At 39.5% G+C, this 13,033-nt stretch overlaps 1 protein-coding gene across 1 annotated transcript in view; it reads right to left on the bottom strand.

Annotated features, from left to right (window-relative positions):
• Positions 1-13,033, bottom strand: part of cep72 (centrosomal protein 72) — a 171,502-nt gene that overhangs the window by 108,315 nt on the left and 50,154 nt on the right. The window contains exon 5 of the mRNA XM_073024631.1: positions 10,704-10,812. Within this exon, the coding sequence (XP_072880732.1) occupies positions 10,704-10,812 (109 nt within the window). The remainder of the gene's footprint in view (positions 1-10,703; positions 10,813-13,033) is intronic.

Consider the following 13,033-nt stretch of genomic DNA (forward strand, 5'->3'; position numbering starts at 1 on the left):
CAAAGTCCTTGACATCTACAAGCCGGTAGTTCTTAAGATTGACTAACAGTCCTTGGGCACACAGGAAATCTGCATTGAGCAGAGGTCTAGACATCTTAGCCAGGAAGAAGTACCATGAGTCATGTTGCCCACTGAAGCAGAGCATTACCCGTTGTATCCCATAAGTCTAGATCATGGTGCCGTTGGCAGACTCCAGCAAGGTTCACTACTCTTTTCCTTCTCATCAATAGGTGATGCTGATAGGGTGCCCATAATGAATAGTAGATGACCCTGGCAGCCAGAACCCAGAGTGTTCACAGACCTCTTGATGTCCTGATGCATTGGCACTGTTGAAGTTGCAAGCTGGTCGGCACTTCCTAGCGTTTGTACCAAAGCGAGCATGGTGAAAACACAGACCCGACATAGTCTGTTTTGTAGCATTAGTTAGTAGTCTGTTTTGCATGCTTTTGTTGGAGGACTTGTTGAGGAAGGGAAATAAGAAGGAATTATGCATCTCCATCTGGCTGAATGTAGACTATCAGCCGTTTTAGCAAGCTCTCTATAATCCTTCACAGCTACATTAGCAAGGGCTATGCAAACTTGACCAGGCATTTGCTGCATGGAGTTCTTTAAAAATAAAACAAGGATTCGTGAAAACTTTGTCAATCTTTCATATGCTATAAAACAGAGTCTGGTACAATGGTCACCTCTATCTATGTCCTTGGTAGGTCGTATTAATGTTGTTAAAATGTATGTTCTCCACAAATTTTTATACTTATTTCAATCTATCCCAATTTTTATTCCTAAATCTTTTTTTGATTCCTTAGACTCTATTATTTTGTCATATCTGTGGCAGAATAAGCGCTCTAGAATTAATAAAATCCACGTCCAAAAATCTAAAAAAGAGGGTGGCATGGCTTTACCTAACTTTCGCTTATATTACTGGGCAGCTAATATAATTTGCGCTGCCTTCTGGTCTTTCTTCCACGGTCAACCCGAGTGCCCTAACTGGGTGGCAATGGAGTTGAGCTCCACTAAAGAATTATCTATATCTGCACTTCTTGGCTCTGCACTCCCTAGCAGTCTGCCCAGATCAATAGCTAATCCTCTGGTCAGACACACTTTGCGTATATGGGCTCAGTTCAGGAAATGCTATGGTTTCCAGGGGTTTTCCGTTTCTAGCCCTGTCGCACATAATCACCTTTTTTTACCTACTACGTATGACTCAGCATTCCATGTTTGGTACAGGAAGGGCACTAGACATTTTGAAGATCTCTTCATTGATAATCGCTTCACTTCTTTTCAGCAGCTCTCTGTTAAGTTCAACCTGCCTAACGCTCACTTTTTCAGATATCTCCAAATCCGACACTTTACTGCTCCTTTAATTCCTAACTTTCCTGAAATGCCTGCGAAAAATGCTATGGACCTATTTCTTTCCATTAATCCACTAGGTAAAGGTTTAATTTCAATTATCCGAGATAAACTAGCAGCCTTACGACGGGCCCCTGTGGATAAAATTAAAATGGCCTGGGAGCAGGATTTAAATATCTCCTTATCCGAGGAGAGCTGGGACTCAGTTCTCAAATCGGTCAACTCAACCTCCCTTTGTGCTCGTCATTGCCTCTTACAGTTTAAGATTATTCATAGAGCCCATATGTCTAAATCTAAACTATCTCGATTCTACCCTAGCATTAGTCCGCTTTGTGATAAATGCAAGAGGGGCGTGGCCTCTCTCATCCACATGTACTGGTTCTGTCCTAGCTTGGAGAAATTCTGGAAAGATGTCTTCACTACATTATCGGGTATTCTGAATCAGCACCTAGAACCTAACCCATTAATTGCTCTGTTCGGTTTTTGGGGCGAGACAGATTTATGTCTGGGTCCGACCAAATGCCGAATACTATCCTTTGCCTCTCTCCTGGCGAGACGCTTGATCCTCCTCAGATGGAGAGATGTTGCCTCGCCCACTCATGCGCAATGGCTTAACGACATTATGGCCTGCTTGGACCTCGAAAAAATTCATTACTCAGTTCTTAATTCGGATCTAAAGTTCCATAAGGTCTGGGGACCTTTTATCGAGTACTTTCATAACCTTCCTCTTGACTAGGGTTTTTTTTTTCTTTTTTTCTTCTTCTTTTCGGTCCCTTGCTTTCAGCTCCCTTTTTTTTCTGGTAGTAGGCATTATTATTCTCTGTTACTAAGTGTATTCACAGTCTGGGAGTTTGACTGTCCGGACTTATACTCTTTATACTGTGTGGTGGTTGGTCTGGAGTTGTTGTTGTTTTTTTCTTGTGTTGTGGGGATTGGGGAGGACACTAAGCTCACTTGCCTTTAATTTAGGTGCTTTTTTGTTAAATTCTCTTCCTTTGTAGCATATTGTTATTGTATGCTTAATCTTGCACTGTATTAATGCTCCCCACTGGGATTTGGGGTTTTTAATTTTGTAAAATGTTTTGAAAAACTAATAAAAAAATTTATTTAAAAAAATAAATAAATAAAAAATAAAACAAGGACTGTAGTTTCCAGGAGAGACAACGTGTGGTCTACTAGCTCCGAAGGCTAAGCATCACCGAAATCAGGCAACCAGAACAAGTGTTAGGCGTGCTTAGACTCTGATGGTCGAAAAGTCTGTAAAATGTGAGTTTTCAGTGATCGATACTTATCATATTCAGGCAGGTGTTCCAGCAGACTCACCACTCTTGCAGCCATGGAATTACTGAGAGACACTACCACATTAAAAAATTTGGTGCTGTTGGTGATCTCTCACAGTGTGAATTGGGTCTCGGCTTGTACAAACCAAGCACCTGCATTTTGATCCCAAATCTCCAGCAGTTTCAAAGTGACTGGTTGGCTGACAAGATCAATAACTCCGGAATTGTCCTAGAGCATCGGGGTCAACCAATGTAGGTTTTCAGAAATAAAATGAAGTGGAAAAAAACATAACATTTTTCTGAACTCCAAAACCTGAACACAAAGCTAAAACCCTTTACATAACTACATCATCACATCAGACCAGCCTTTTAAAGTGAAACCCAAACTCAATGTTGGTGGTTGTGAATTATGTACATTTCCACTTGCTTCAGCAAACATTTCTCAGAAACGAGAAAACTTGGAATAATGGAGTTCATTCAGTTCATTGTGCTTGAGTTGGTTCTTGTATATCAATTAAATTAATCCAAAGTCTTATTATATTTTTCTCTTCAAGCACTTGCCCAATTGCATTTTGAAGTTACCATGGAATCTGCCTCCAATATTTTTTCAAAGAGGTTTTCCAGATCACAACTCACCAAATAAAAAGAAAGCCATGTGTCATAATTTACTTTATCAAAATCATTCATAAAGCTCCCTCTTGACTTCACAGTGATTTCTTCACATAACCAAAATCCCCCAAAAACTTCCACACTCACTTCAATAACCAAAAATTTATAAAGTCTCAGGAAAAAACACGACGGCCTAACCAGCACTTAAAAGTTCCTTGCTTTTGTATTTTAATTCCTGTATCAACAATTCCAAGGGATCCCTTATGTTCTTTTAAAACAGGTTTCCAATGTCCTAATATTTTCAAAAATTTGTATGCATATACCTTCACTTTGTGCACCACTTTTATAAAAGTAAATCAGTTAAACTCACTTACATTAAGTTTTATCTGTCATGGATCTGGACAGTTTTTCAATCCTTTTAAAGCAAAGATTATGCATTACAAAATGATTCTGTACAGCAAATGCAATTAACCAACTGGGAATTAGCTACAAATTTAGCTATTTTGAAAATGCAATTAATAGTGTTTACTGCTGTACAACTCAAGGTACAGAGTAAAGTTCAAGGAAAATTCATCTCTAAAAATATCATAAATCATTTATCTATTAGGTAATCCTGTATTATACTTTTTGTGAACTTGTGTTCAAGAACATTGTAGACAAAAGCTATAAAAATAAATCATTAATTAATATAAGCTATGGAAAAATTCCATTCTAAGTTTTAATGTCAGCGAATAGCAGTATCTGGTGTTTCTGCTAGATTACTCTGATTGTAAAAGTACATACGGTAATTAATTGGCAGAGCAACTAAATTTTCTCCCACCCATGCACTTGAATACAATCCAAATTTAAATTTGCAGCCGGATCCCAGAAAACCTTAATAGAAAGCATAATGCATTTACTTCCTGATGAGTGTTGTCGAGTTTGAATAAAGGAACAGAATTAATTTTTTTAATGTACAAAGTCCTAAAATGGTTTAATTTTTACAGGTGGTGATTGGGGTTGAGGCTTGTATTTTTCCCCCATTGTTGTCTAGTAGCCATACTATATCCCTGAACATTTTGCTTTTTAACCTGTCAATTTCACTTTATTAGTTGTTAATTTAGTACAAGGCTGTCCCTCTCTCTCATTAATCTTGGCCTCCTGCTCCTGACTGCATGTGCTTCAGCATTTGTTGGTCTCACTTTCTCAGTGTGTTGCTAACTATCTTTGCCCTGAACTCTATCCTCAACAACTCACTTGTATCTAATTCTGTACACAGGTCTTGCTTTTCCTGCTGAGTGAATTTTAGCCCAAAAGTGAGAAGCATTTTTATTAAATTATCTATTAATTTTTCATGATGTGTGTGATAAATGTATTATGGTTGCACCGTGGTATGGAGGAATGTTGTTTTGTTTGGTTGTATATACATACAGTCAGATGGCAATAAATCTCAGAAATTAATTCTCAGAACATTAATCTACAAATAGTCTGATTGGCAGAAGATTCATTCAATTCATTCTCTCTGGAATCCAAACCAACCAGCATGACAGTTCTTAAGGTCATATTTCATTACAATCAGGGACCTGTATGAAACAAAGCCAAACATTCTTAAATCAGGCAGCAAATGCAGGTTCAGTCCAAGTAAGCTAGCAAACTCATTTAGGCAACACACAAAGGCAGCTGGCACAGGAAATTCACGTTTTCACATTCACACATTTGGAAATACATGGTTTAAAACAAAAAGAACTACTCTAATATTGTAATTGATAGGTTAGTGTTAAAGGAGACAGAAATGAGAAAAGATTGATGACTTTTACCATGATTACTTTCAATTTCACCTGAAAACAGGTGAGAATAAATGTAGACACATTTCATTAGTGGGCTAGATCAAGGAAACATTATCTGCATCAAGGTATCCTTAGTGTCTTATCAGTTGAATGCAGTTAAAAATTATATAACCTCACAGATAATTCAAATCTAAATTATTTATTAATACTTACAAATCCAATCCAATTCTTGAAATCCTTAAGTATTTTTATCAAAGTGTTTAAGACTAGTTATAACATGTTGGCTCCTTTTAGTCTGCACATTATACAGCTTTCAGTTATAATTTTTGGATCAGCTACTTCCCTAAAATTAATTTTCGGTATTAAAAGAGAACTACCTGAGACCAAACTTTTGATCTTTATCTGAGATTCACCGCATAGATACTCTTAAATCTAACAAGCAGTTGTGTTAGTAACCACAGAAATGGCAACACAGACTAGTTCAACCATTCACTTCATTATTCCTTTGTCAACATGTTCATTTTCTTTCAAGTTATTATGCACAACTTCGACTTCCACCAAAGCCTTTACTCTTCTGACATATTTCACCTCTATCAGGCTATTGACCAGCAAACCACCAGACAAAAGGGATTGATTGGTCTCATCCAGGTACTTTGAAAGTCACACAGAACATTCTGAAAAGAAACTAAAAAGAACTCTACTGCCATGATGAGATCACTCTCAGACTGGAGGAGCAACCCTTCATATTCCGTCTTGGCAACTTCCAACCAGATGTCATGAACATTGATTTTTCCATTTTCTCTCTTCTTTAATTCCCTGTTCTGGATCTTGCCACCCTTATCTCTTCTCCTCACCTGCCCAACACCCCCTCCTGGTGCCCCTCCTCCTCCTCCTCTTTATCCTATGGTCCACTGTCCTGTCCTATTCCTTCTCCAGCCCTTCACATATCACCCCCCAGCTTCTTACTTCATCCCCCCCCCCCCACCCACCTGGCTTCACCTATCACCTTCCAGCTTGTACTCCTTCTCTTTCTCCCAACTTCTTCTGATTTCTTCCCCCTGCTGTTCCAGTGCTGATGAACGGTCTCCACCCAAAACAATTAGACTGCTTACCAATTTCCTTAGATGGTGCCTGACCTGCTAAGTTCCTCCAGAATTTTGTATGTTGCTGCTCTGGATTTCCAGCATCTGCAGAATCTCTTCCTACACAGTTCATCTTTACAGCTAATATGGAGTTTCATTGGTGAAAATAAAAACACTTTTCAATGCAAGTCAACATGTTTTCATTTTGAACATAACCAAAAAAAGAACACCTTGTAGGAAAATTACCTGTTGCAAAGAATACTTTGATAGCAATTTTGCACTTTCTCCATTTGCATTCTCTTACTGATAAGAGAACCCAATGAATTAAAAAGATGTAAAAGATGGGATCATATGGTTTGACCTCTAGTGTAAGTGGGCATCCCTGAATCATCTCAAGTTCATTGTCATTCAACCATGCACAAGTATACCACCAAATGAGACAACGTTCCTTCAGAGCAAGGTGCACAACACGGTACAAATAACTCACACACATAATGCATAAAGTAACAGTACCACAAAAAAAAATTATGAAATTATGTGCATACATGATACACGTTACAAAGTAAGCAGTATAATGCTACCGGCACTTCATACATGATGAGGTCTTGGTGGTGGCAGGGAGTTCAACAGTCTTACAGCCTGGGGGGAGAAAGCTGTTTCACATCCTACCAGTTCTTGTCCTAATGCTGTTAGATCCTGCATGATGGCAGAGAGTCAAAGAGACTGTTTAACAAATGGGAGGGATGACTGGCAATGCTAAGGGCCCAATATATACAGCACTCCTGATAAATATCTCCAGTGAGTCAAAGAGAGACTACGATGGTCCTCTCAGCTATCCTCACAATCCTTTGTAGGGAGTTGCAGTAGATGCATTGCAATTCCCGTACCAGACAGAGATGCAGCTGGTCAGGACACACTGGTGTTGTTGTAAAAAAAAATGTTTGAAATGGAGGAAGCCTCACTTGTCTCAATCTCCTCAGGAAGTGGAGATGTTGCTGTGCTTTCTTGACTGGAGAAGTGGTGTTGAGGGACCAGGTGACATAGTCCATTATGCGCACCCCCAGGAACTTGGTGCTCCTAACTCTCCACAGAGGAGCCATGTATGTGCAATGAGGAGTGGTCAGCCTGCACCTTCCTGAAGTCCACGATCATCTCTTCAGTTATGTCCACGTTGAGACACAAGTTGTTGTGCTCGGCACCATTCTACCAGCGCTCTCCCTCCTCTCTGTATGCCATCTCGTCATTGTTGCTGAGGCCAACCACTGTGGCGTCATCAGTGAACTTGATGATTTCATTTGAACTGGATCTAGAAATGCAGTTATGTGTTAGCAGTGTGAACAGCAAAGGGCTGAGCATACAGCCTTTGAAGCGCCAATTCTCAGCATGATTGAACCAGAGATGTTTCTGCCAACAAGGACTGACTGTGGCCTTTCAATCAAAAAGTCTAGGATCAAGTTACAGAGAGAGGTGTTGAGACCCAATGAAAATAGATTACTCGCCACCTTCAGAAGTATGATTGTATTGAACACTCTGCTGATGTCAATAACCAGCACCCTGGCATATGAGGCACCAATTTCAATGGGGAAAAGGATGGAGTGGGGAGCAGTCTATGGCATCATCAGTGGACCAATTTGAGAGATAAGAGAACTGAAAAGGGTGTAATGTAGCAGGAAGATGGGATTTAATGCGATCCACAAATAGCCACTCAAAGCACTTCATCACTGTTGAGGTCAGTACCACTGGATGGTAGTTGTTGAGGCAAGTTACTGTCATCCTCTTGGGCACTGGATGATGGTGGCTGCCTTGAAGACAGAGTACAGTGAATTGTTCTCAAGAGATGATGAAGATATCCGTTATAAAGCTTAGTTAATTGGGCTGCACAGTCCCTCAGCCTCAGCATCTGACCAGGTACATTATCAGCTTTACGTGGGTTGGTCCTGGTTAGGGTCTTCCTCACATGAGCTACAGCCAGCCAGAGTGCCTGCTTTTGGGGTGGGGAGGGGGCCTTCCTCAGCGGCACACTGTTGTGTAAACCCAGCATAAAAGACATTTAGCCTATCAGGAAAAGTATTACTGTTGTTGGCATGCAGGGTGAACTTGTAGTCTGTTATGGTCTGAATGCCCTGCCACATGCACTTTGTAGCTCTGGTGTCACAGAAATGGCTGTATTTTCTCTGTGAGTAATCCCGTTTTGCCTTCCTGATGGTGTGGGAAAGTGCAGCTCTTGCTGACCTGAAGCTGTCTTATCCCCATCTGAAGCCAGTATCCCGATCTCTCAGCCACGCTCAGACCTTTGATGGATGCAAGCACTTGTGGATATTTGCTACACAAATGGCAAATTAAAGACTTTCCCGGTGAAATGAGGACATCTAAATGAACCAGCAACCATATTAAAAATTCTTGACTGAAACACTGCTTTTTGGGATTTATAACACCACGTGTAAAATGAACAGACCTCAGAACTGTAACTTTAGTTCAATGGTCCAACATTCCATACAAATTATAAAAGGCATGATCCTGGGAATCCAATTGGGAATAAGTAGGGAATAACTGTTTTCACTAAAACAATACAGACTGCAGACTGACAATAGAAGAGAGAATGAAAAGGAATTGTGGAAGGGAGTTTGTGAACTACATTTTTGAAGGGTGAAGAGAGTTAGAGGAATGCGGTTATATTGTCAACATTTTTATGTCTTCAATTATCTGCGTGGAGGTTGTGTGTTCTGTCTATATTCATAAGTTTTCTTTGAAGCTGAGGTATTCACTTGCATTCCAGAGCTGATTGCCCTTTCTGTGCAGGTGAGTGGCAGAATCTGAGGACAGGTGTATCCTGGTTCCTTTCCCCTCCCCTAACTACTCCACCCATCTATCACCACACACTTCACCAATGAGGTCCCCTCCCCCACTGTTCTTATCACCTATTTTAGTTCCATGTTTACCTTCCTTTCCTTTCAGATTCTATCATCTACAGCCTTTTATTGCCTCCACCTTGTCTCCAACCCACCCACTTCCTCCACCTGACTACATACACCAGTCAACTCTTCCTCACCTGGTTTGACTTATATTGCTTGCTAGTTCTCACCATACCCACCACCCTATACTCTGTCTGGATGAAGGGTCAAAACCGAAAATTTCAGGTTCATTTCCTGCCACAGATTCTGCCTGACTCACCGAGTTCCTCAAGCAGCTCAGTTTTGCTCCAGATTCAAGCATTTAGTCTCCTGTGTGTCAGTTTATCCAGTCCCACTTTATAACTTTGATGGCTAAATCTAGAAAACAATCTGGTGAATGTCCTCTATACACTCTCCAGCAGAATAACATTCTTCTTGTTGTTCAGTGACAAGAAAGGCACACAGTGTTCCAGATGTGTCCTCTCTAATATTTTATAAAACTGTAAACTTACCTGTAACATCATAGATCTTACATTCCGTGCCATGCCCAACAAAAACAGGCATCTCATCTGAATTCTTCACGACATTAACAATCTGTGCTGTTGCTTTTAGAAATCACAGGAATTATGCCCAAGGTCCCTCAATTCATTGGAACTCCTAGGGTCCTGCCATTTTCTGTATAGCCTTCCCAAAATGCATCACCTTGAACTTCTCAAGAGTAAATTCTATTTGCTTGCTCTCCCCAATCTTCCATCTAATCCATGCTGTAGATGTATGTTGATGCAATACACACAAAATGCTGGAGGAACTCAGCAGGCCAGGCAGGTAAAAAGTACAGTCAACATTTTGTGACGTGGGGCACATCAGCCTTGGACGGCAGCCCGCCTAGAAGGAAAACTCTGATTTTAAACCTCCGCTGCCTTGCGACCAAACCCATCCATGGGAAAGGCTTTGGGCGTAAACCCCGAGGAAGAAATCTGGAGCCGGGGTCCCCAAGGCAATTTGATGTTTTTTACAACTTCACTCTGGTAACCTCTATGACGACACTGGTGCCAAGCCATATCGGCGCTTGCCCTTCCCCTGGACTACATCAGTGACGTGGAGAGGGGGAACCTGCTGCATGGGCAACAGCCAGTTCTTTAAATGTTCCCATCCAGGCTTGTGCCCTGGAGAGGACACAGTCCGCCAGAGGTGCAAACCCATGATCCCCTGGAATTGATGGCTGCCTACTACAAATGCTCAAGCACCCTTCCTCATATTCAATACATTCTTGGACAGCCTAACTCCTGCCATCCACTGGAATCATTTTTTTAAGTTCTAAAACATCCATCGTCTGTGTTTAAATTCAGTGTTCCCTGAACACCAAATGCTGTAGCTTCTTTTACACTGCCTCCAGATTCTTCCAACAGAGATGTTGGATTTCAGTACTTTCCTTCTTGTGTTTCCCCTTCCATCTGCCAGCAAACTATTCAATTTAAGGCCCAGCATATTATTGACAAATAATGTGCACCTTCTCAATGATTCAAGAAATGTAATAATGTGCAGGTCAATGTTTTGGGAATGAAGGTCAATATATACATATAAATACATAATAGAACTACTGTTTTAAAATTTCTTTTTAATTTTGTGTGATCACTGTGAACAATGAGATGGATCAACTGCTTGTACATCTCTCATCATATCGAAGTGTCAGATTCTTACAATTTTAACATATTTTGCTCTCACCTTACATTTTCCGCTTCCTGAGCAGGATATTCATGGAATTCATGTGCCTGATTTGAACTGAAGTGCATCAGCGCTGCTTTGCGCTCACTATCTTTAACTGGTCGATCGTCTGTAAGACATTACATCATAGTTACATATCCTAGCCACATATCGTTATAGCATGTGCTATAAAAGTTAACAGCTATACTTATAAAATTTTGATCACAGGAGGGTTGATCTTTCATGACTTTTAGTCAGGGAAGAAAAACATATCAACCATTTCCTTTTGGCCACATGAGCAAAGCTGAAACTCCCACTAGCTTGAAAGACATTCTCTACTCATGCAAATTTTGTTCCAGCTAAGGTTCAAAATTCAGGCGATCACCAACTTCATCAGCACAAAGAATGCATGCAAATCTGTGCAGAAAACACAAATTCCTATTTGTGGAACATCAAGGGAAAGATACTGTATTTGACAAGCCGGATACTCAAGCTGCTGTCAAGATGACCAGCAAGATTCCAGATAATAAAGGAAATAAAATTTTGTACTTAAGGTACATGGTCATCTCAGAAATAGTGTTGTATTGTCAGCAAGTCAGGATAAACATATATTTCATCACTTATATTTTTCCTGTTTACAAGTTTCCAATGGGATTTAATTACACTGCATATTTGATATAGTTCCATCATATTTTCTTAAGCTGTCTTGACAATCATTCATTCTCATTCTTTATGATGGCCTTTGCAAAAACATATGTCTTAACTTGCACTGAGGGCTGTACGATAAAAGTAGAATTTCTGAGGCACAGATCAATCACCATGAAGGGAGCAATTACAAATACTTTTGAGTTGTAGAAATATTAAGTTTAAGATGTTAGCAAAACCTATAGATGCAAATTGGTAAACTTCTCTTCCTATTATAGCAAACATCATGGACAATTTTGGACAAATGTCATGTAATCTGCACTATCAAGTGAAGATGACAATGCTTAACACAGAGAAGTCTAAGTTTAGCCTGTTCATTTTGCCTAATAAAATATTTCTTGCAGTGATGATGCTCTCCAATATGAAAGGTTTATTTATCTCTCTAAGCTAATGAGATTCACAGTACACAGGTGCTCTCAAGCAGTGGACAGCCATGAAACCAAGGGTGCACTGTTAAATACAGATGTACAGTGCTATCTACCACTAAACCTTTCCTTAAGTTTAGTCATACAAACACCATCTCGCCACCCTTGCAATAATAAACATCAGAAATGCATTTCAGGAATGATACTCTTGCAAATATTTTCACACTCTCAAACCATCTGATCCTTTTAAGACAGAAGTTGCACAGCTAGCATGGAAGTTAAGTAGAATCACTTGGAAAAGCACATGCACATGCCAGCCAAACATTGACTAAATTAAGCCGTTATAAAATGTAAGTAATGTTCAAAAGAACATAGAAATAACAGAAATCATGTGGAGTAGGTGATGAAGACAGTGTGCATGATATGTACCTTTTTTGCACGTTGTCCTGCAAAACAGAATAAACTCGTTATTTTTGGAATTATCACTCTTGCATCAATAAAAATACAGTATTACCTATACTTATCACTTGCTTGTTTCCACAGAGCTTAGTGGATTGCAGTTGTATTTTAAGAACTCAAATCTCCTTCAAGTTACAACTGTGTGTATCCATTGAATGACACAGTTAAACAGGAACTAGAAGCATCTTTCATAAAAGTGAGCATTTAACTGAACTGCTATACCAAAGTCACTTACATACAAGTTTAGAGAACTGGAGACAATGCTGTCTTGCTTTGGAATTTAACAATAACCATTCAAGGGAAATGCAATATTTCATATCCATCAATTTTTCTCATTGGTCACATATTTAACTAGAATTTTAGTAAAATAAAAGTTGTAAAACGTGCAAAATACCAGTTATCACATTTAATGATATCTCACTTACCCTGAAGAAAATCTAGAAGAGGAGCTACTGTAATATGATCCACAACATATTTTTGTCACAGAAGAGTTAGAAGAGACAGAGGGGCATTCTAGTATTCACTTTTGATGTAAATCAGTTTTCTACAAATGATTATGTGGTGAGCTGATAAACTGATATTTCAGTGACCACAGTAGCTTCATGTCACAGTGATAGCTCTGATGTCATAAAGACATCTTAATGTCAAATTATTTTAACAGTTTTCAACATTGAAAATTAAGTGATTCAGAGAACATTAATTAAATGAATCATTATGCCTGGTAAGATAAATAAGCAATTAATGAGTGATAATATTAGTTTTCCATTCAAGGAGAATTCTATTCCATGGAACAAGGTCAGGGGCCAAGTTTGGTATATGTAC

Source organism: Hemitrygon akajei, chromosome 20 (genome assembly GCF_048418815.1).
Source record: "Hemitrygon akajei chromosome 20, sHemAka1.3, whole genome shotgun sequence".
Taxonomy (NCBI): domain Eukaryota; kingdom Metazoa; phylum Chordata; class Chondrichthyes; order Myliobatiformes; family Dasyatidae; genus Hemitrygon; species Hemitrygon akajei.